This window comes from Anticarsia gemmatalis, chromosome 18 (assembly GCF_050436995.1).
Source record: "Anticarsia gemmatalis isolate Benzon Research Colony breed Stoneville strain chromosome 18, ilAntGemm2 primary, whole genome shotgun sequence".
Taxonomy (NCBI): domain Eukaryota; kingdom Metazoa; phylum Arthropoda; class Insecta; order Lepidoptera; family Erebidae; genus Anticarsia; species Anticarsia gemmatalis.
Genome location: NC_134762.1, coordinates 11692273 through 11716342, shown reverse-complemented (window position 1 = coordinate 11716342; position 24070 = coordinate 11692273). Strand labels below are relative to the sequence as shown.

General features: G+C 36.7%; 3 protein-coding genes across 3 annotated transcripts in view; 2 read left to right on the top strand and 1 right to left on the bottom strand.

Annotated features, from left to right (window-relative positions):
- Positions 1-1027: 1027 nt before the first annotated feature.
- LOC142980462 (uncharacterized) lies at positions 1028-3933 on the top strand. The gene has a single exon (XM_076125859.1). It carries the CDS (start codon positions 1128-1130, stop codon positions 3120-3122), a length of 1995 nt encoding a protein of 664 aa, XP_075981974.1. The 5' UTR covers positions 1028-1127; the 3' UTR covers positions 3123-3933.
- A 1-nt stretch (position 3934) lies between these two features.
- Positions 3935-8921, bottom strand: eIF2D (eukaryotic translation initiation factor 2D). The gene is made up of 12 exons (XM_076125860.1): positions 8748-8921; positions 8408-8666; positions 8033-8205; positions 7644-7788; positions 7116-7308; positions 6660-6792; positions 6391-6484; positions 5968-6200; positions 5599-5740; positions 5357-5509; positions 4409-4552; positions 3935-4113 (listed from the first exon to the last, which is right to left on the bottom strand). The coding sequence occupies exons 1-12, from the start codon at positions 8801-8803 to the stop codon at positions 4021-4023; spliced, it is 1818 nt and encodes a 605-aa protein (XP_075981975.1). The 5' UTR covers positions 8804-8921; the 3' UTR covers positions 3935-4020.
- A 5710-nt stretch (positions 8922-14631) lies between these two features.
- LOC142980402 (uncharacterized) overlaps positions 14632-24070 on the top strand; it is a 108954-nt gene continuing 99515 nt past the window's right edge. The window contains exon 1 of the mRNA XM_076125743.1: positions 14632-14835. The gene's annotated coding sequence lies outside the window, so the exon portion shown is untranslated. The remainder of the gene's footprint in view (positions 14836-24070) is intronic.

Below are 24070 nucleotides of genomic sequence, written 5' to 3'. Positions count from 1 at the left end.
CTTCTGGAATCCACATGTATTGTTTTGAATGGTTTGTACTGTAGGGGTAAAAATCATTATTCTCGCGTATTATTAATCACAATTTACTGCTTTACTTTATTTACATTGTGATTTGTAACTAAATAAATCGAAATTATGGCAACCCTTACGTTGTGTTGCTCACTTATCACTGTTATCAGGTTAACGTCTGAAATCTTAAGTAATTATAAAAGTAATTTGCATTTTCATCAACCGCTACTAGAGTGATAGAAGGTGATAGCATTACAATTTATAATAGCTTTAAAATAATTTTACAGACTAAATGCTCAAACAGAACATTGGTAGATCATTTTTCAACTTAATACAAATGTTGAATACTCTCTGCTTATTTTGTTTTAACGAGCACTCATTGGTAATTAGATTGTTTTAAGGATGAACCTACGCTAATACGTTAAATTGGCGTTATTTATAATAATTTATACAGTCTTTCAAAAACAAAATTTTGTAGAAATAAAAGAATAAAACCAATTCTATGACGAACAGAGCAAAACAGGATAAACTAGTTTCTGAACGAAAGACTAGTGATGGGCACATTCGATAAGTTCAATATTAACAATGTAGGTATATCAAAACAAGGGGTCATTCTTGTTGATACAGGATAAAGAATAATGAGGAATCTTTTTTTTTCCTTTTAGATCATTATGTAATGTGAAGTTAATGCATAAAAGTCCTATTTTTGGTCCATATGCGATTTCCATGCACAGCGTCGATATTATAAATGGCGGAGTATTAGGTTAGGTTTTTGACATTTTTGACGGGTAATGTGTACAAAATATTATAAAGAGAAAAATATTCTTTAAATTAAATTATCAAACAATAGAATCATCGGTCCTTACAGTTACTATTTACCAATATACCAAAATCAGCAAATTTTTAAACATATCAAAAAATTTATTAAATAAAGTAAAAAATATTTGAGAGTATTAAAAACCGTTACTGCAAGGCGTCACTAATTTTATCGACTTTTTTAAAATCAAAGTACGTAGACATCACTATTTTCGTAACCGTCGCAGTGATTCAAAAGTTTCGTGGCTTTGTCTTAATCGCAAAATGTAAAATTCGTAAATTTTCAATTAATATCTAATATAATGGCGGAAAAGTTAAAGGATTATCAAGTTATAGACGTTTTCTGTGGCGGTACGTTCTACAAAGTGAGACACAAGGTCACCAACAACATATTTGCGTGGAAGGCGTACAATTGCTCCGCGTACTCGAACGAACAAATACAAAACGTCGTAAACGAAGTGAAAACAATAAGCAAAGTGACAACAGAGAGCTTACTGCGATACTACGACACCATACTTCACACTCCGTCGAAAACATTGTACTTTGTCCTTGAGTACACTTCATGGCGCAGTGTTCAGGAATTAATTGAAGTGTGCAAGGCCACCGACAAGTTCATCGCCGAGACATTCATCTGGCGCCTGCTGCACGAACTAGCTCGGGTTTGCAAAGTTATTGAGGACCTAAACATTGTTGTCATTCAGAAATGCATAAGTCCGAGTTCGATCTTTGTGGACCAAGACGGGGAGCTGCGCATCAATTGTTTCGAGCTGACGGCGGCTACAGGCGCAACAGACGTGATGCGACAGATCGGCGACGTCATTCACACATTGTGCTACCGCTGCGGCGCCCCCGGCGACAAGATCAGGGAATTTCACTACAGTGATGATCTCAGAGACATTGTCAGCTTTCTCACGGATGACAGGAACGCCAACCTCCGCCCTGACGTCGTCCTGTATCATCCAACAGTTCTCATGAACATGGAAACTAAATCTGGATCCAAATGTTTCAATGAGATACTCGTCACAGTTGAAAATTCATATAAAACTTCTGAGATGAACAAATGTGACTCAGAGAAGGCTGTGGAGCTGTGCAGAGCAGTGGAGCCTCTACCCAGGACACTGTTCAACATTGGAGAGAGTCCTATTTACTGCAATGTAACTCCAAAACACAAAGCGAGCACAGAGATTGAAGAATCATGTTCTCCAAAGAGCCCTCTGTCTCCCACACTGGCTGCACTGGCACTGGAGCTGCCTGGCTTTGTGCCTCGCAGCAGGCGACCCCTCACTGAGTGTCTGGACAAGTACAACAACTGTCCACAGCGAGTGTCAGAGGAGACACTGAGCCAGCAGTGGATGTCGCGCATGGTGGCGCTGCGCCAGCGCGAGGAATCGCTCAACAAGAGGGAGAGAGAGCTGATAGCTAAAGAAATCATTAACAGTCCTTCCACCAAGATCATACCACTCAATGAGTCTGTGGACTTGCTCGCCTGTGACACTGAGAGTAATGGCATTACTTTGCCAAATCTCCCAATGATAACGCAAGCTAAGGAGGACAGGAGAGAGGCAGTGCTGCGTCGTCGTCGTCCACGCGCCAGCTCCGTGCGCTCTCGTGGTCGCAGGAAGAGTTATGGAGGATATGAAGACCTGGACAGCTCTCTGTCAGCGGACGCGGGCGACGGCAGCATCATAGTGACAGCTACAAAGTTCACAAAGGACAACATGCCTCGTCGCAACATATTCCCTGAGGTATCTACCAAGAAAGTGCACTTTACTTCTAATAACCCGTTTGTTGAGAGTGATGATAGTGTTACACTGACATTCTATGAGCTGGACAATGTTGACAATGAAGGCTACCAGGTGCCGAGGCAGGATGCACTCACTAAAGACATCACAAAGTTCAAGTATTTAGATTTGAAAAAGTCGAGTTCAGAGAGGAGGTCTTCTATGCACTGGAATCACTCCTCACCTTCCAAACAAGCTAAGACTTCCAAGAATATATTTGGTGACATCACAAACACTAACCACAGCAGCATCAGGAAGACTCCTTCAAAGACCAGCCTCACTTCGAGGGGATCTAACACTTCCAGACAATCTATGTTCTCTATCAGAAGTCAGTGGAGCATGGAGTCCACCAGCACCAAGGTGAGTGATGGTAGTGTGTCAGAGAGAACTCGCTCAGCTATGAAACAGTGCATGCCTCAGACGCCGGTCGCGCCGCCAGACAAGAAGGCGAAAAGTCGCAAATCATTACTGAACTTTAAAACACCTTTCAAGTTTATGACAGCCACAAAAATATAGATTTTAGGTAAGATTAGTTTTACATTTTTGTGATTTTGAATTGGATCTCTGATGAAATTTATAAAAAAATTGTTTAGTCATGTAATAATGTAATGTTATCACACATATTCTATTGATATAACATTGGTTGTGGTTTTATATGTTAACATATAAGTTAGTAGTAAGTTGTAAGCTTCCATGTATCTGTAGTGAGACATAGTTTACTGTAAACTTGTACTGCAGATATATTATCTTGTTCTTAATCTTTTTATTTGTACATAATGAAATGAAATACGGACATCAACCCACCCTAACCTTAGAATAGAGAAATTATATAAAAAAATATTTTTATATGAACATTTTATTTCAAATTTTTTATCAAATGTATAGTATAATATAGGTTTACTAGTGTATGCTAATACACATATTAATATTGTAAAGTTGTGTGACACATAGTTAGTAGAATAACATAAATATTTCAAAATTTTGCCATACTTGTCTAATGTTTATTTTATTTAATTTTCAAATGTTTTGGCTTTACAACATGTATTAAAAGTAAGATTATATTTATTTCCCTTAAATATAAGTTTAATACAAACATGAAATTGTTAAGATATGATTGTACAATGAGATGTAATGAATTTTAGTCTTGAGTCTTCCACTTATTTCAGAAATATAGAAATAGAAGTAGTTCTTATAAGTCAGATACACAGATAAGTTAAGTGAGTGCACTAAGCACAGTTATATTGTTTATTTGGTTGCCATAAATGTATAGATTTAAGACATTGATAGGGTAGTTTGTAAGATAAAATAAATAAATAAAAAAGCTCAAGTATTATTTTAATAGTATATTCACACGGTATCACTGTATCACTGCACACTTGGTGTAACTTATCACTTATAGTTCATTGCTTGGCAATCATTTCTTCTTCTTCAGTGCTTTGTCAGCTCCTTCTACATATTTCTTAGGTAGACCATATTTTTCTATAAGTAGTTTTGCTACAAAGTATGTCTGGAAGAAGTAAAATACAAATTGATTACTACGGGATTCATAGTAGTTTGCAGGAAGGAAAAATGGTAATAAGTTAGAAGTGTTTTTAGAATCATGTTTATCTTATTGACAAGAAAGAATATATTGTAGGATACTGGCCATTTACAGCTTTTTGTAAGCTTTTTCGAAGCGATTCTTATGTACTGTAAACTTTTATATACACTTTATTTACCCCCAGGAGTATTAAATATTGCCTATAGCCATACATTCTGCATAGAAATCAGTCAAAAAAGTTAGAAGTAAAAGTGCTAGTTACCTGATCTCCCTGTATCATGAGCTGGTCGCACTTGGAGCCGGGCGACCTAGTGACGCCGCACGACGCCGCCACTCCCGTCTGACACACGTGGCTCAGTGCCGGCAGACTGAACCCGAACGCTTCCAGGTTTGATACTAGTGTTACCTGCACAGAAACAGTGTCTCAAGGCTTTTAAATAAATAATGAAATGTAGGAAAAAGTTTTCCTAAAGGGAGAAAGGTGGCTTAGTGTAGTGGTAAAACCATTTTATTTTGCTGTTTAATTTTACAGTGTAGCATTAATGTTTGTTTTGGTTTTCCTCAGCAAGCATGTACAGACGTATCATACTAATCTTCTTATAGGCATGTTAGTTCCATCGCCATGGAGTGTGGTAATTTTCATATTATTACCACAATAAAACTAGACTCATTACTGAACAGTCATAAATTCTAAATAGTCAGTGCGAAATCATCTCTACAAGTTTCGCAACAGTATTTTTTGTTTGAATGTAACGAACGTTATGACGTCACTTGTTTTGCAGTTAGAGCCGGTTTTTTATTGCTATCGTGCTGTGAAGAAAACATCTCTAATCGCAAGCCGTTACGAATGTAAAAAATATAACAACGGTTCGCTATATTCGGATGTAACAGAAAGTTGCTATTTTTAGTGAACTCTGTTGGCTGCTATGTTCACTCTTTTGAAATTGTATTGACTGAAGTGCGAACCTGATGCGGGATTTGATAAAAATATTTTCATGTTGTTTGAAGCAAGTAATACTTGTGTCATTGTTAGTGATTAATTAGCCATTCATATATTGACCAACTCAAAATTGTGTAAATTTGGCGATTACATTGCAGATGGTTATCTAATGTTAACGACTGCGCTATGTTTATCAGTCCTTTTAATGTTTCTCGAAATCTAGTTCTATCTTTGGCAAATAACTTGAAAATACTACATTTATAAGTGTACCTTCTTGTTCCCGCTCCTCTGCGCGACCTGCATGCGTATAGGTTCGAGCTTCGTCTTGGACAGTTTGACGGAGCCGTCCTCGAAGCGCATCTCAGTGCTGGGCGTCATGCGACCCTGCGTGCCCAGCATCAACGTGTCCCATTTCATCGCCTCCTACGAATTTGACAGAATTTTAAGTTATTAACAATATTAAATGTAAAATTTATTTTAGGTGTTTTCAAATAAGTTAATGTTATCCGTACCCCCTCCGGTCTGCCAGTGATCTTGGCGAGCGTGGCGTCAAGCACGACTGCGCCCTTCACTTCAGTAGAGTTCAAGTTGCGCGTCTTCACGTATTCTGTGAGGCGCGTGCGCACTTCCGCTGGAGATAATGCGGTACCTTTTCTGTATAAATAAAAAATAAACACTTTATAATATTTAGGATGGAATTCTGTTATTTATTAAAGTAATCTCTATTATCTTTTGAAAACTTAATTCTGTGTGAGATTTATTGAGTGTTATGATGTACAACCAGGTAGGCTGGAGTCATTTTATACATTTATTTCGTAAGTTATGTATACTTGCAGGTCTATTGTTTATATTAAAGATAGGTAAAACACTGAGGTACATACTTAACGGGCGCGAACAGGTCCTGCACGGCAGCGGTGACACAGAACATCTCCCGCACCTGCGGCGGCACGTACCCGTCCTCGGGCCCGGGCGGCGCGGGCGGCGCCGTGGCCGCACTGACCAGCTCCCGCAGCGCGGGCGACACGCCGTGCGTCCTGACCGCCGGGTGCGCGAGGTTCACGGCCGTCACCGCCGCCACGCCCTTCTCGATCTCGCGCACTTCTAGCAAGCCTTCCTTGAACACGGGGAGTATATTTTTATACTTATATTCGTTTGTTATACTATGATGTGGTGATACCCAGCTATTCGCAGTAATTTACCTTATCATAAGAGTAAGTGTTTAAAAAACATTCAACCTGCATCTACTCTTTGAGGGAAGATGGTTTATCATTGTAAAGCAAGTAAATACCATGTGTAGTTGTTACCTGTTGCATAGCTTCAAGGAACTTGCCCACTTTCTTGTATGAAGACTTCTTGACATCAACTGTTCTGTCTGGTGGACACATCTGCATTAAACTCCTGTAAGTTATACATACAAACATTATGTAAATAAGACATTATGCAAGTCGGTGAAGTAATATTAGGTGACGTCCTCTTCAAGTAAACACTCTATAAATAATCGTCTCGTTACAGCAGAAAATGTAAGCGAATCTTATTATACAAGTCATATGACGATAAATAAGTGTTTACTTACTTGTATAACAGGTTAGTTTTGAAGGGATACTCGTGATTCTTGGCCTGCAACTTGAGGAAGGACAGTAGACACCAGCGCAGCAGAGCGTCCGGCTCCGACGGGATCGATAGCTCCTCACTTAGTGAGCTCTCTTCTGTAAATATCAATACATTAAGTGTGTTAGAATATTTCAAACAAAAGTTATTTTTTTGGCTCAATACATTAGCCAAGAGTTGTTTATGTCCAAATACTTAATCTCATAATATCTCTGCAACACAGATAGAATAATCTAGTATTTAAATGTTTACAATGGAAATGAGATTTTACATTATTTTTGGTACATCGAAACATGACCCATAAGTACTGTAACTTTTATGACAGGCTGCAAAACAACTCTGGTTATCCTATAGCAAACATATATAATTTGCTGTAATTACTATGAGTACAATGATGATCAACAATATTATTATATGTTACCTATAACCATACTATCCTCTGCAGGCTCAATAACTTCCTCTAGTGGTTGTTCCTCAATGATCTTAGGTTCGTTAGGAGCAGGCGTGTGTGTGGGCGTGACGGCGGGCGGCGTGGGCGCTGACACTGCGGCTGGTGGAGCAGGCCTCTTGCCCAGGCTCGGCCATTCTTCTTTTATTGTAGGCTGGATACTTAGCTGGAAAAGTAATAGTGATTTATTGTAGACTAGTATTTAGTTACTAGACCGTCGAAAATTTAAGTTGTTCTTCTACATTGGACAGAGTAAGAGTATTGTAATTTCTTATGAGTGTAGGAATAGATAACATTAATTGTTGTTAAAAATCTGATTGCAGTGTTAGGAAATTAATTGATTGACTTTTAACAACAGAAAGACAGGTGTTTAATGCATCATTTTGGTTTTCATTTACTATGTTTTTAAATATATTTTTTTTAAGTATGATTAAAAAATGTATAAAGATCCATGTATGTATGTAGTAGTAGATTTAACTTGTATCATTATTTCAGTATTACCTGACTGACATCAGCAGTGATACTCTCAGTGACATCACCCTGGCTGTAGGAGGCAGGACCCATCTTGGGTCGCTCAATCTTACTGAACTTGTTGTCTTTGCACAGCTGGTCACCAATCACATGATATGTTTCTAAACACACTCCACTGGAATATGAACATAACAAAGATATTGAAGATAGATGTCAAATATACAAAATAAACTTGTATTTTACAGTTTGAGTTTATAAACAGTAATAAAATACCTAAAATACCTTTATCTATCAATCTCATATAAGACTCTTTTACAGTGGAATTATGTAGTGAAGTCTTAACAGTTTTAGTTGCATAACTTCAGAGAATGTTTTGAGGACTTAATAATTACTATTCATCATTAATAAAGGTGACTTACGCAGCTCTGAGCAGCATATCTGCGCTGGACATGAGTGCTCTACCAACAACACCAGCTGCAGCATTGTCCTGAGTACACATGGCTATCACTGCATTACGCTGGAACATTGGGAAGCCTGCACCTCCTGCTGGGGTCACCACTCCTGGTAGGTATAGTGGAGCACCTCCTTGTATCTGTAGAGATCAGTAAGTTTTTTTGTCTGTTTAGAAGTGTTAGGAACAATTACTTTACTCTAATTATGTTTTATGTCTTTACATATGTTGAAATAATTATTATAAATGACAAACCCAAGTAGCCTAAGGTTACGGAACCACATTATAGTTGTCACTATGCTACTCAAATAGGAAAAACAGTACAAATGACAGATTACTATACCTTGGGCAGTACAGGACTGTGTATAGCCAGCACGGGCACGAGGTCTGGCACCTTCCAGAGCGCGCACACGGTGGGCAGCAGGCGCCCCTCCGTCTCTATGATCATGGGCACGCCGTCCACCGCGTACACGCTCACCACCTCCTCCGAGTGCAGCACCAACTTCATGCTGATACAACTCGCCTTCACGGGCACCAGCTCCTTGACCTTCTCCTCGGTACACGACGGGAACTCATCCTGAATACGCTGAGCCAAATGTTTCCTACAAATTCAAGAAAAATAATTTAACAAATATTGCTCAAGAATATTGTCTCAATCTCAGCACACGTAAACTTCAACTTACTTCTCTGAATTCTTCAAGGATGTGTTAGATTTTAATTTGTAAGGTTTAGCAAACATCTTGACTGACGTCTAAGAGTAATTGCGGATAATTTTTATTTAGAATTTTCATGGAAAAATACTAATAACGTTCACACTTTGCGCGGCGTTGTCGGTGACGGAAGACGTGATGTCAAATTTGACAAATATTGTCAACTCAATGTGACATTGAAACAGCTGTGTTCAGAAACTGTAATACTTTGTTGCAGTTTAATGAAATAATAATTTGAATAAAAAAGTGAATCAAAACCATTTATTATAATTATGTTTCTTCATTTTTAGAAGCACTTACTTAATTACAAATGAAGACATAAAATGCAGAAAATACAAGTGCCTGCGTAAAGTTTATAGGCAATAATACGCTAAGTAACACTTAAGAAATTAGATGAGATAGTTGAACCGGAATCCCATTCCTAAATAAATTATCAAGAGGTAGCATTTTTGAAAAGAGATCTAACAGTTTGGCAAAAGTATGATTTTGAAACCTTGTAAATGTACTTTTATATGTGCTTGTATATTTGTGTGATGAGCACGAGTAACTGTCGTGACCCTTGTTATTAATTTATCTATATAGGTATGTATATCTGATATTTAGTTGCCATAGTACAAGCTCTGCTTAGTTTGGTATAAAATTGCCGAGATTCCAATGATATTGATTTATTTATCGTCATGTTATTAACTGGCAACTTAAAAGTGATTTATCGTTGTTACTATAATTCAAAAGCAGCAACGCCGGCTAGAAAATTTGCAAAAAACGGCTCAGTAAATTTACTAATTAGTCAATGTTATAAGAAAATGCAAAAGAAAGACGGCGTAGTGCGCTGTGCGACTATCACCGAATACTTGGATCCATACCGTGAGCACTGAGGCACACGCGTCACGCGATACATCCAACAATTTGACAATTTCGCCGACGCACGGGCCCGTGATGTGCATGTTTGTACATTTAGATACTGGTTCAATAGAATATTAGCATTCCAAGAGACTTTTAACCGATTTCGAGAACGAATCTAACCTCGGTTGTCGAATCGATGTAAATCCTAGAACCAATTTTTATATTGTAAATAGGTAGGTATAATTTATTAAGACTAGTTCCGGCTAAGTAAGCTTATTTTTTATGCTTAACTGCTGTGTTCTTTTTGGGGGGAAGAGCGTTGGAGCAACAAAACGCCATTCGTTCCTGGGTAAACTAATGGAAAATATTTCTGTCCTCGTTTTCGAAAGTATTTTCACCTAGATGGGTGGGAATTAACTGAATCGGGTTGTCCACGAGAAATGCTGAGCAAAAAGTTAGACTACATCGGTAGCTAACAGCTCACTGCTTGGTTTACTAACATTAAGCAATTTATCGTAACAAGTATTCACGATATCGTCAATATTGGCTGTGTTACATGTGATGCGTGCGTTACCCGCGACCTCCACGCCATGCACCGCCTGCCGCTGATGCCAGCCTGGTACCAACATGACGTGACCTGCTTGTGTCTACGTCGCACGATAAAGATTAATGAAACAACTGCCTGAAAACGCATACCGGTGTCTATTCGATTTTGCTTTTATGTTCCTTGACGACGCCACGGTCAATAGGTTTGTTTCAAAAGGTAGTAGAGGTATTGGTTTCAGAATCATACTTTTCCAAACTGTTATTATGATAGACACTTTAGTTATGAGTTGAGCGCAGTATCATCAACTAATTGGTTGGCAGGAAGCCAATAGCTATTAAAAAGTGAAGTGTTTGTACAAATCCCGTAGCGAGGCTTTAGTGTCCCGGGTCCCGCATTGCGGGGATTCGTCAATGAGAAGCGCTGCACTGCGGGTAATATGCATTTTAAGTCATTCTTTTTTAGTTTTTCGAAAATGTTGTCTGTGAAAGAGTGACAAATCGCACATATTCACAGCAATATAGTAAGCAAGGCAGTACCTATGTAATAAGAAGATACAATAAACTGTGAAAATGATAGTATCTATTGTACACTCCTTTGCTGAATATAAGTATGTATGTCTGACCTAAATCCTACAAATAGCTTTTCATAAAAGTCGCGCAGAAACCTTAACACGAAAAGCAAGAAAAGCCTCATTTCCCATATTTTGCGGGTGTTTATCTAACCACAGCGCGGCCTACTCTCGTTTGTGAAGCGGTTCGTGCCTGCGGGCTGCTCACACACACTCACTTGACCGGGATTCATCACTAAGTAGCAGGCAACACTCCCGGGACTACACCGACGACATTTCTCAGCACTATTCTTTGAAATGAACTCTTTTACAATTTAATGAGATTTTTCTTTCTTTCAATGTAGACTGATACCAGTATTGAGGTTAGTTTCAAGGTTAGAAGTTAATTTAAAAAATGCAGGTCTCGATAAATGGTTCTTCTATTCCGTATTTCATTTAAATGGGAGAGTGAAATGAAAAAAATATTGTTTTGAAGATTTTGTGTTTTGAGAGGTTTATTAACTTCAAACAAATGAATTAATAAAGACCCAGTATGTTATGTCTGGCGTTTATAAAACAATTTATAATTTTCTTTATATTGTTTTGAGAAACAGTCACATTCATGATATACAGGCGTTTTGTGAAACCAATTGAATATACTGCTTTGAAGATTAATCTTACCATATACCTTAAATGTAATAGGTACATAATAATATGTACTGTAAGTTTAAGGTAATCTTGACTTAACCTCTTCCAGGCTTAAAGTTATAATGTTGTTGGTGTGACTTTAATAATGTCATTTAAATAATTTTTAGTATTATAATATTTTAGTGAGTTTGATTTCCGGTTAATGAGAAAATTGTGCAGTTATTTGTCCGCCTATATTTATGCCCGCTTAATTGTTCTAATTAAGCATTTTTTATTTCGCTTCTGCTGTCGCAAACTAGGTAATTGATGGATATCTGAATAACAATGTAGATAATTGGCACTTAACTGCAATAACGTAATTATACGAAACATGAGCTAATCTTTAGTAAATCTGATTGTATTGTAGGTGTGAAACACGTGCTATGGTCATTATTTATCTGTAATTATTTTGTTATTAGCGCGATTATGTGCAGTTCCTGTGCCCAAGTACTAGGAGGCCAGCCTCGCGTGTAGGTGGCGTGGGTGTCGCTCCGCACATCGCTCAGTACCTCAATACTACGCACTAGAACTGACCATGAATATGGATAGTGGAAATATCTTTATGAGCTATGAAGCCCTGGTGCAGCAGTTATCTGAGGAAGGAATCTATTATACAGTTATTTATCGTATTCTTATGCAATTAAAAGTTGTAACACCCCCACAAAATCCTCAATGTTTATTTATTACTGTGTAATTTATAACTCATAAATACACCTATTAAAGTAGATTTAATTAAAGCAACCTTCGAACCTACTTCGCAGTACTCTATAGATTTAATGTAATAATACAATTAATAAAAATAGAATAAAAAAATACCCATCCAAATCAGATCAGTCGTTCTTGATTGAGCAAATCGGGGATTATCAAACATACATAAATACGCACTAGATGCTTAGCCAAGCCTATCAAGAAACTCACTACTCGCTTAAAATATTAAAAGTGGAACTAATGACTGTAATAAGCACACATGGAGGCGCACCCTAATGCATTAGTTGCACGGGTACCAGGGCACCATGACCGGTCGGGGGTGTGTCCAGGAGCGGCCAGCACGGAAGCCGCGGTGCAAGCGGCGCACCTATGTCTGCCGCACCCCGCACCTGTTGACTGAAGGGTTCATTTGGGTAATTAACACGTGTACCGTGATATTAATTGTGGCGGTATTGATGCAGCTGGTGTATGACGAAATTGTTTTTGGTTTTTTCATATTTTTGGCACATTTCTCTAATATCCACTGGTAATATATCTTACAAACTGTTGACGGACGTTAGGTATCTTAAGCACTAAAGTTTAAGATTATCACAATCATTCAACTCGGCGAAATTATAAAGACTTTTACGACGCTCTTTTAATAACGCTCGTGATCATGAAGTTTCCTATTCAAGGCAAGCGTCGAGATGAATCAAAGATGATGTTCAAGAATTACACGGGGCTTGGCGGCTCCTTTGTGTCGGTGCTTCGCCCTACAATCAGAGGGCGGAGCCCCACTCGAGATATGCAGATGTTCTGATAAAGCTCCATAATATTTATTCATTAAAACTTTGATCTCGCGATATGCGAAAACGCCGGCTCGCTGATATGCGACTAGGGTCGCAGAATGTGTTAAGATGTTGTTGATGAAGATGGTCGGATCTTTGCTTGTTTCTGTTTGATACTAATTTGCTTACAAGGCTTGCTAATATTTTAATCAAAGTAATTTTAAGGTAGTTTTATATCGTGAAGAGCAACATACCACATGGATAAACCTATGTTGTCAAGATTTTAAAAACTTTTTTTCTTTTCCTAACTTTCTTATAACTTCTATCCCCCTGCGACAAATTTCTCTGCCTTGCATATAAATTAACATCACTCAGGCGATCATTTTTCTCCATCGTGAACAAAAGTGGTATTATTTTATGAGCGTATATTTTGAGAACAAGTATGGAATACAATAGCCATCACAGTATTTCATGTGAAGAGTCTCACAGACACAAGAGATGACTCACTGTATTGAGCGGCGGCGTCTGAAGGCGCCTGACTGTGAATACCTACATTACCTACCACGTGAAAATTTCTTCGAGGAGTGGCTCTGAGTTGAATATCACAGTGTTCCTGCATGCTTTCGCTTATCATCTACGAAAACGGCAACTTCCTTCGAGTGGTTTGAAACAAATTGGCACTTCAATAAAAAAAATTGGATGATCTCCCCAGGACGCTTTTAAAGACTTTTTACGTTCTGCAACATTCAGAAAATGAGGAAACTTAATAGCCTAACTAACATTGTATAGTTTGCTTTCGGTATTCAGGAAATTTAACATTCTACCAAATCATTCGTAGGCTCACAAAAAAAACAGGACCTCATGGCTTTCGAAATGAAGTTTCAAAATATAAGTTACCTATTATAAAACGTGAGTGACTGAAGCATAGTTCGGATTATTCCACGAAGACAGACACAACAGAGGTAAGATTCCACTAAGAGAAGCATAAGATTGCGTTAATGTTCGCGCGTGCTTCCGTTCTGCGGCGGTCTCACGGCGCGCGCTCACACTACCTGAACAATGGGCTGTACAGTGTACAGTGTCAGGATCAAGAGCGCCACGTAACGCCATTGTACGCCATTGTGCTGCTCCACAGACGATACAGAACACATTTGATGAATCCACGCACGTCTATTATCTTACTGTTCACAATACACTTCGATTTCTGAAGGTCGAAAGGTGCTATGAGATTTTTTTCAGAGAAAATTCGAGATGACGAAACTCACGTTTGTATTTGAGAAATATAAGTCGCCGATTGGAAGTCTGTCTGGTGGTTCCTCAGAGTAGTTTTACTAAAGAGCAATCATGTTGTCTAAAATGTCAGAAGCCCTTTGATCCTCCGGAAACTTGAAAGTTGTTACCAGTTTCCTTGATTTTCCGGATTTATATTAATATCCAAGTTTACGAAGCAGCAGAATTAAGTTTCCTGTAATTTAGCTCATTAATATGAAGAAAAGAAGTTTATACTTTTAGCTCGTGGTATTTTAGCCTTTAGCTGAGCTAAAAAGAATTCTTCTGACAGCTTTGACATGACTTTCAGGACTTGTCAAGCATCAAATCAAAATATATTATTTACTTACCAATAAACGCCCAGAACAGAAAATAACTAGGTAGTTGGAATTGTAGCAATTTGTGAAGATAAACAAGAGTTGAAGACCAGCGATTGACTTCAGTAACCGGCCGGTAGATTGTGGCCGGTGTCGTCCGCGCGTCCGTCGCCGGCGTCATATCGCACGCGGCGCTCGTGGGGTGCGCACGTCTGTACTACTCGCGCCGCTCGCGACAACATCGTAACAACATCGCGGACTTTTGAGAAGTTACATTTTACTTTTAATTATTTATATCAGTGAGTGAGAGTTTACGTGAAGCATTGTTGTGGAACTGTAGTTATGAGCCAGTGAGTGCGGTGTTACTTACATTTCGGTAAGTGTGACGGTATTTTACTACACTTTCCAAGTTTCGAGCCGACAGCGACACTTCAAAATTTGTTATTGTTTTTTGCATTTATGACCGGTAGTGGTTTATTATTGTGGATCAAAGTATCGCCGTTTTATTAATACGTGTTATAATTGCTTTTTTGCGATATAACAGGTTTATTTATTACCAGTAGGGTGAATATTTGTTTCACACTAGTAATTTCTCGCATATTTAATGTTTTTTCTACTTCCTCATTTTACGTACGTTGAGTGGTTGGTGGTTATTTAATACTTAATTTAGTGTCAGCAGATACATTTTAACTTTGAACATGTTTAATAATATTTGAATATGAATGATGTTAGTCTTTAAATTAAGTCATTGTAATTATGGTAATCGATCATTATGTCATCTGTGTAGCGCCGTGTGATGTAACACCAAAGAAAAATATTATTAATATGTAGGTAGGTAGGTAGGTACCTAGTCTAGTTTCATATTTTATTATTATTTCAAAATATCTAGTAGAATACGAGCATTTATTTTAGTATCCATTGGTATTCATTATGTTTTATAATTTTCTCGTAAAACTGTATCATTTGTGAAATCGCTTCGTGTACGGTTATTAGAGTGTCTTGTGCCGATGTCTCGACGCACGCAATCATATTTACTGAAATCAATACTGTTGCCGTAATAACTATGTTTAAATATCTACTGCAAAAGCCTTCAACTGTTATTATTAACCCGTTCCATTGCTCTATAAATGCAGGTAGGTAGGTACGTACCTATGTAAAAGATAGTAAAAAAAGTTAATTGAAACAGGAGTTAATAAAGTTAGCCAAGCAGCGATTAAACAAGGATGTCCAATCAAATGTTTAAATAGATAGTTATTGGACAAGAAAGCATTTCTACCGTCTATTAGCATATTAATTAAAATATCCCAATCTCAATCCGCATTCGACCGGCATAATGGACTCAAACTCCTCTATCTCATCTCATTAGGATAGGACTAAAAATAGGTATATTATAAATTACGATTAAATTATGTTTCGTCAGTTTTCTACAAATATCTAAAATAACTTGACTCTCCACCGCAATTCTTGTAAGTGTTCCGCAAAAATAACCGCGTTATTTCGTAATAAGGTTAAATAACTATAACTTTTATGTAAAAATAATAAATTATTTACTAATTAATATATTTTAAGTGGCCTGTAGTGGGCACATAACTCAAGGGTATTTGCCTTACATACTTCCGATGCCTTGGGATGTTTCACATAGTTGCTTAACCGTCCATTGTGTGAGTGATAACAAGTAGTTATCTGTTTGGATAACTGTCCTTTTGTCCAGGCAGGTAACGACAGGTACTCTGACCACTTCTAGAAAGCCATAAACTTGTCTTTGGAATTATTAGAAACGGAACACTGGAACATTCTGTTGTGACAATATGAACCTGTAGTGAGGTACGGATTAGTAGCCAAACGGATTGTAACAAAAGACAAATTAGCATAAAATTTGCTGTAATTTTATGAGCTAGTTATTAGCGACTGTAATGAACGACTGGATCTCTCTACATCTTTTTAAATATTTTTGAATTTTAATCCACAATCGGAATAAGCTTAGCTAAGGGCTCATAGTATGCTCTGCTTAGTTTGGTATTAGATGATCGTGGCTGAATTGTCCAATGGTATTTATCTGAAGTGTCTAAATACCCTGTAATTATCTTTATGTTTGAAACTATCAACCATAGAGTTTCCAGGCAAAGATGCGCGTAATAATGCCAATGTTTTAGCAATTTGTGCGCCTGTATCTGTTAAGAAATATTAAACTTTTACGACACAGCAATACAAGACAAGTAACAAGTAACAGCTTGTCTGTGAAGTGCTATGAAAATTGTTATGAAATACAATGTGTTTGTAATTTGTCAAGCTTTTAGAAGTTAGTTATTGTTGTAGTAGCTTGATAGGTTCATTGCTCAAAAACATCGATTAAGTATCATTAATTCACATTACACCTGCATTTTCGGATAAATGAATTGTCATATGTAAATAAATATGGCCACAATTAACTTAACTGTTTGTTAGGAAAATCCCTAAAGAAAAATTTACGTGAATAACTTTTTAATATTGCAAATAAAAGTTACGTTAGTTTAGTGATGTCGTATTTTAACAGTTTCAGTTTATGCAACGTCCAAATATAACAGAATCCATATCGAATCAAAATATCAGTAAATCTAAATGTTTTCAGCAGATCGTAACAGTTCTTACACAAAATTAGTTTTGTAACATTATGATAATGATCTCGTTATATTGAACTACTTTCTAATAGCTAAGTTGACAGCCTAATTATAACGCATTTGTTGATATCTGAGCCTAGACAAGTGATGATTACACACTGTTATTATAAGATGACGTATTTACTGACGTGATGTCACGATTATAGCACGATCATTGCTGAATTAAGGCTTTTTAGCGCAGTTATTATACAATAATTAACGTGTAATTATGTCGCTGATATAATATTTATTTATAATAGGTATGGTAATAGGCTGGCTCCCAATTACATGGGACTAATATTGTTAACGGCGAAACGTGGGTGTATCCCATACACCTCTACCTATACCTTCAAGTATAACAGGCGTGATATTATGTTATATGTGCTTCTCTATGGTTAGTGTAGACGACGTTGGAAATAGTAGTTGTATAAATAAAAGTCTATAATAGTTATATCTAGTTATATTTATTGTCTAAGTTAATGTGTCGTTAAGTTTAACTTGCGGGTATAAAACTAATTGTGGTTAACAACCGAAAACATGCGTGTTAGAGATCAATTAATTGGTATCATTGTAGTTTAACTCTCCAATGAACAGTAATACAGTTAATTGTAGTTACAAAATTGAAATTTTACATATATTTTTTAATAATCTACTTTTTGTTATTTGAACTAATTTGTACGTCTTTGTACTTTTTCAAAATACCTATAAACAAACTTATTAAATTTAAAAGCTCTATATTAATACATATTTTTTTTGGTCTCTGCCTACTTCTATGTGAAAAAGGCATATACATATTTACGTATGTATGTATAAATACTTCGTAGTCATAATATGGGCAATAGCTACGAAATCTATAAGCATTTAAAATACCGTTCAGTTAAATGATTCCTTACAAGCCATATTTTTTATCAAAACACGTGTACTTAATTTTAATCTAAAATAAATAGATATTCGTATTAATTTCCTGTGCAGTAGGAAGTAAATCAAAGTAGCGCGTCGCCTCGTATGTAGTTAGTGTGGAGATATTTCAGCGAGCGGCCGGAGTGGGGCCGTGTATCACCCGGGGACGTTCACGACTCCTCGAGGAGCGGAAGGACAGGAAATGGCCTCCTCTTGCATTCAGGCCGATATTCCAACTAATTAACATGTCTATTTACTAGATACACTGATTTACGTACGTTTACAGTGCCTCTAGTAAAAAGGGTATAAGAACGATTTTGTTGAAAATGAGTTAAGACATTAGAGTGCATTTATAACTAATTGTAACCCACTTTTGCAATATTCTTAGTGAAGTTACTCCCTATTGTACTTATATATTTCTGACATTTTCAATTTTATAGATATACTATGTCTCTTTGCACCAATCGATAGAGCATTTTTTATGAACATTTTTGTATAGTTAACTCATTTCTCAATCGTATTCTGGAGATTGGTAAAGTGCCCGGTAAATGGCAATAGGCTCGCCCCCTGTTACATGGGACTAACATTGTTAATGGTTAAACGTGGGTATATTTCATACACCTCTGCATACAAATTCGGGTAAACATGAGTGATATGTATGTATGTATGTATGTATTAAACTGAAGACATTAATTCGCTTTTCTGTTACCGCTAGCCTGAAGAAGTATTTTATCATTAGTAAGAACTTAATTTATAGTACATTCAATCATTTAAAAGCCGCGTGTTAGTACTTTTTGTGGTGCTCGGCTTACTTCGGCCATTTTTGGCAAAGAAAGATTACGACTATTTATCAGGGCACAAAACATGAACCTTATATGGCAATCCGTTATGAAGTAATACAACAAGGGTCATTGACACTGCTCTTCTTTGTACTTTATACTAAACAAACAAAGCCGTTAACAATAGCTAGTTAATTATAATCGATAATTGTAATACTGAAGTCATTAGTTTCCCTTATTAGGCAAGGTTATCATTTCCTAAATACCGATTGATTAATTTGCGTACTAAGGCAACAGATAGTGCTAGGTGTTATTTTAATTATGAAGTTGATGGACAGGCGACCTCGGCTTTTTGTCTATTCATTGTTATGACTCCCGATTCTACTGGACGTACGGAAAAAGACCTCTTAGAACAGTCTGTGAGCCTGGTACTTGCAAAAAATGTTATTGTGTAGACACTATTGTTTGTTTGTTTGTTTTTACTACACATAAAAAAACCATTGGGAAACCACGGTCATTTATGTATTAACCTAATACTGACAATGCGACTTCGATTCTCGAGTCGAGCAGTTATTTGCTTTGGAAATTCTTAGTAGCTACTAATTTTCAGAACACCTTTCGAAATAACAATGTAGGTATTTTGATTAGAATTCCTTCCTAGTAATTTGTTATGTTAAATAGATCGCTTTTCAGAATTGTATTTCATTTACTAACTAAGGATTATCTAAGCGCTTAGGCGGTAGTTCTAATTAACCATTCGAAGTGAGTACATAGTTAGAATGTTTAAGTTAAACTATTTCTAGGTATGGTGATAGGAATTTAATTGTAAATTAATCACTAACAAATGTTAGGTGAAATATTATTTTTCATATCTTTGAAATACCTGCGTAAGTCGAATGCAGATTAATTAAGTTTCCACATAAAGGTACAAATAAAAATACCAATTAATTGTGTTTTTTATTTTGGTGATAACTTCCGCACCCGAAATGAGACTGCTAAAAAGTCCAAAACAAATAATAATAAATGTACATTTAGACTCAAAACAACCTTTGAATCTTCTGTAGTGTCACACTGCAAGGTAACGCCTCTCCTTAATAGTAAACGATCGAGTTAAGCAAACCTTGTCGCGGTCATTCCATAGATGGGTGACCACCTGATGGTATTTGAACTAACACGTAAAAAGTCGGTGCCGGTGGTTGACAATATACATATAACAGTCTTTAAGCCACGTTAAAGTCCTTCGCGGCTTGACCAACTTTAACCCGAGGTTGACCACTACCCATACGATAAGAAGAATAAGTAGGTACCTGAAATATTGCATCACTACATACTCAATCAAATTAAGCAACAATGTAATATAAAGTGCACTAATTAACTTTGGCATTTGCCTCTAACATAACACATGTAGATCAATACTAAAATATTTCAAAACTAATTAAGAGTTTTTTGTCTATTACATACCTACATCGTTTAAGTTAGATCGTGACAAAAACGTCCACATCGATATTGTATGATTGATTTATACATACGGAGGTCGTTATTTTAAATTAGACTTGTTTTTATTGATACTGTTTGTAAGAGAAAAAAACCAGAGGAAAAAATGTACTAAGTCTTTCAAACTATTAAGTCGTGACTGATTGAATATACTTTGCAAAATAAATATATCAATTATATGTTTTCGGAACCCCCAGACCAGACATTCTGTCAAAACACGGAGCAAATTCGTGCTGACGTGTTGTATTAGGATTATCAACAAGAATGATCATATTTTACTTAGTTACATAGCTCTTTATTATTCTTCTTTATTATTAATAACTTATATCCTGAAACTTTCGACGTAAAATACTTGCCTTTTGATGAAAAACGCATAAAACTCAGAAGTTTTTGCGATAATTGCAAAAAGATTTACAGCCACGGCAGAGGACAGGATAGGGACTGGTGTTAAACGGAAAAATTATATTCTCAAATTAACGTTGCAAATGGCATACTAGCGAATATTAGCTATTTCCATATGAGACTATTTATTTTATTGCACTTTTAATATGAAAAGTGGCTAGTAACTCCCACGCATTGTACTCTTCATAATACATTTAATCAGGTGTAAAGAATATCCTCCACGTCCGTATTTCTTTCAAATAAAACACCATCAATTGTATGAAATGGCGCATAATAGCAATCGCACAAAGGCTCACCAGATTTAAATCCACATAAAAAGCCTTCAAGTCTGGCTTTACGAGTCGTCTTTTTAGAAATTCCTTTAAAACTTATACAGTCGCATTCACGAATGATGTTTATTCTCCAGCGAAGTATGGCATAGCTCAATTTTTGTTACCTTTCAGTTGAGAGTATTATTTTATCTGATAACAATCTATGGAACTAGTTTTGTTAAATGTCACGAGACGAGAATGAATGGTAGCGACTGTTGTGCCACGTGGTGGTCAGTGCGCGCAATATTTGCGTTCCCATCACAAACACGTGGTCATTAGTGTGGCAGAACAATGTGGAATATGCAACACACGCCCACACACACGCCTCCACGCACAGACACACAAACAACGTGAGAAGTCATCAATGGGCTGGTTTTTTTCACGGAGCAACATGTGATATCATTGTGCTATATTTCGGTAACACCTGTTGTTCCGCCCTTCGGTACACCGCCCTCGTATCATCGATTTATGTGTAAAAAACAGTTCCCCTAATTGGGTGACGGACAACAGAACGAAATAGCAAAATGTGTCTGTATATTTTTGAACTAGCTGACCCGCGCAACTTCGCTTGCGTCACATAAGAGAATTATAATGTTCCCCGTTTTTGTAACATTTTTCACTGGTACTCTGCTCCTATTGGTCGTAGCGTAATGATATATAGCCTATAGCCTTCCTCGATAAATGGGCTATCTAACACTGAAAGAATTTTTCAAATCGGACTAGTAGTTCCCGAGATTAGCGTGTTCAAACAAACAAACAAACAAACAAACTCTTCAGCTTTATAATATTAGTATAGATTATTTTTTTAGTTTCGAGATTGCTATTCATGTGTTAATCTTTCTTATGTATAGTCGAATAAAGCCTTTCTTGCATTGCACCCTGTTTTCTCCCGGGGTAGTATTTAGCTGTTTTTATATAAGTTGAAGAAACTAAGACTGTTTTATAAAATATTTTTTGGCTAATTTTCTATCAGCAGATAACAATCTTCAAGGAGTTCGTTTTTGTCAAAAATTGCACAGATCCTTATCTGTGATTTCGTTCACATTATTATTTCGAATAAACATGTTTGGTAATTGAAATACGGTGTAAAAAATCGAAAAAAATGGCCACTGAACATCGTCACGTGAATTCATACGATGTAATATGTTCTACAGTATAAAAACCCGTGTTTCCTGTGTTTCAACCCGCCACACAACAATACTACGATACTTAAAATCTGATCACATAAATGCTTGTCACGTTGACAGCAATTACTTAACAATTGATAGCGTTTCAATCTAGGAGTACAACACACGTATCATTGTGAGAAAACAAAAACTATTCGAAGAATTACTGCTGAGTTTGTTTGATAGAATTTGTAATAGACTAGCTACTTAGCTACTCTAGCTAGGTTTAAGCCACAAATTCGTTGCTTACCCACGGTTTTTGAGGTACATTTAGCGGTAGTTTATCTATTCAATAGCGTATAAACTTATTTAAAAAAGCTAAGTTTACCCCAGAAACGAAAAAATTAGACGCGTAATCTTCATTTTATTCTTTAAAAAACATTAACTTTACCTATTGCTGATATAGTATATATTTTTTACGGAATATCTGAGCTATAACTGCTTAAAATATCTTGCAATTTTATGTGTAAAGGATGCGTGCAAACAAAACTGTCCGTCGTTCAGGAAATGTCAAAAGATTCTGTCTAGATATTTCGCTACTTATTCAAATTAAAGCCTTAAGGCTAGATTTATTCGCCATTATATTTAACATATTACATCAAGTTGATGTTCCAAGTGATTATAATGCGCGTACGCAGGTAATAATCCCTGGTATTATCCAATGCGATCAACGTACAACGCTTCCGGGCCTTAATAGTTTTCGGAAACAACAGGTTTCTCTCGATCATTGTCGTTTGGCATTGGACATCACATCACATCACGACCTTCATACACGTGGGAATATTGTAGTATAACTTTTATAACGATCGTTATAAAAATATATGACTTATTCAATCTGTCTTGTAATTGTCACGGACGTAAAGTTATACAAATAATTACCGGCTTATTGTATTTTTTTAATTTTAATTATTGTACGGTCGGTTAATGGTAGGCTCGTCGACCATATCATATCCTCTGACATAAAAAAAATAGTTTTTTAGTACCTTTTAAAACTATTTATCGAAAGAGAAGACTAACTAGACATAACAAGTACCAGGCGGGTAGATCGATAGAAGAGGTGTTCTATTTGTGCACCGGAATAACAAATAACAATAAATGGACAAAAACATTCGAGGTCGGCTGTCCATCAATATTATAATAAGGTATAATTACCTAAAGTATGACTAAATTACAGGATGGTACTTTGTTCTTCCTATTGTGAAATGCAGGTTTAATTAGTAATTGTCAAAAAAATCAAGAAATAGGTATATTGGTTAAAATAACTACAGTAATAAATCGATGCGTTTGCGTGGAGTGTACAGGAAACGCACGCTGCCACGATTGACTGACAGTTCCTCGCGTTTTATGTTTTCCTAATACAAGTCGTGACGTTTTCACGAATGTTCAGTTAGTTACAATACATTAATTTGTGTAAAACTAAACCTTTTCATAACATCTTAGTTGCAAGATCAAGCTAACTCTAGAAATAGGGGGCCCCTTCTCAAGACCTGGGTTCTCGGAACTTTCCTTTTAGGTTTTATGTTCAAAACATGACGGTTTCCGCAAACAGGTGGGCTTGTAGGAATCAAAAGATTCTAGGAATATTTCTGTTTCCCATGTAAGTACCGAATTTGAGCTGTTATTGACAAATTCCCAAACGAAAAACCCAATAAGACTGTTTGACCAGGAAATTGTATTGGGTTCATTTCCTGATGAGTTGTCAATTGGACCAAGAAATTATAGATAGAGAGTATATTACAGTGTTAGGAATTTACAAAGTCACGTTGTTGAATCGCATGTTTGCAGAAAGGTTCTCGTATCAGTGGCGCCTCAGGCCTCTTTCCTCAAACATTGTTTTAATTAAAGATACCTTATCTCTTATCATGATGTAAGAAACCGAGAAGACGTCGGGAAACGTAAACAACGTCTGTTGATTTTCCGCCG

Excerpts from the sequence above, each read along its gene's own strand:
- LOC142980462 (XM_076125859.1), top strand. The coding sequence starts at position 1,128 with ATGGCGGAAAAGTTAAAGGATTATCAAGTTATAGACGTTTTCTGTGGC.
- eIF2D (XM_076125860.1), bottom strand. The coding sequence starts at position 8,803 with ATGTTTGCTAAACCTTACAAATTAAAATCTAACACATCCTTGAAGAAT. Across the intron at positions 7,309-7,643 it reads TCACTGCTGATGTCAGTCAG|CTAAGTATCCAGCCTACAAT; the intron begins GTAATACTGAAA and ends TTACTTTTCCAG. Across the intron at positions 6,485-6,659 it reads AAAACTAACCTGTTATACAA|GAGTTTAATGCAGATGTGTC; the intron begins GTAAGTAAACAC and ends TATAACTTACAG.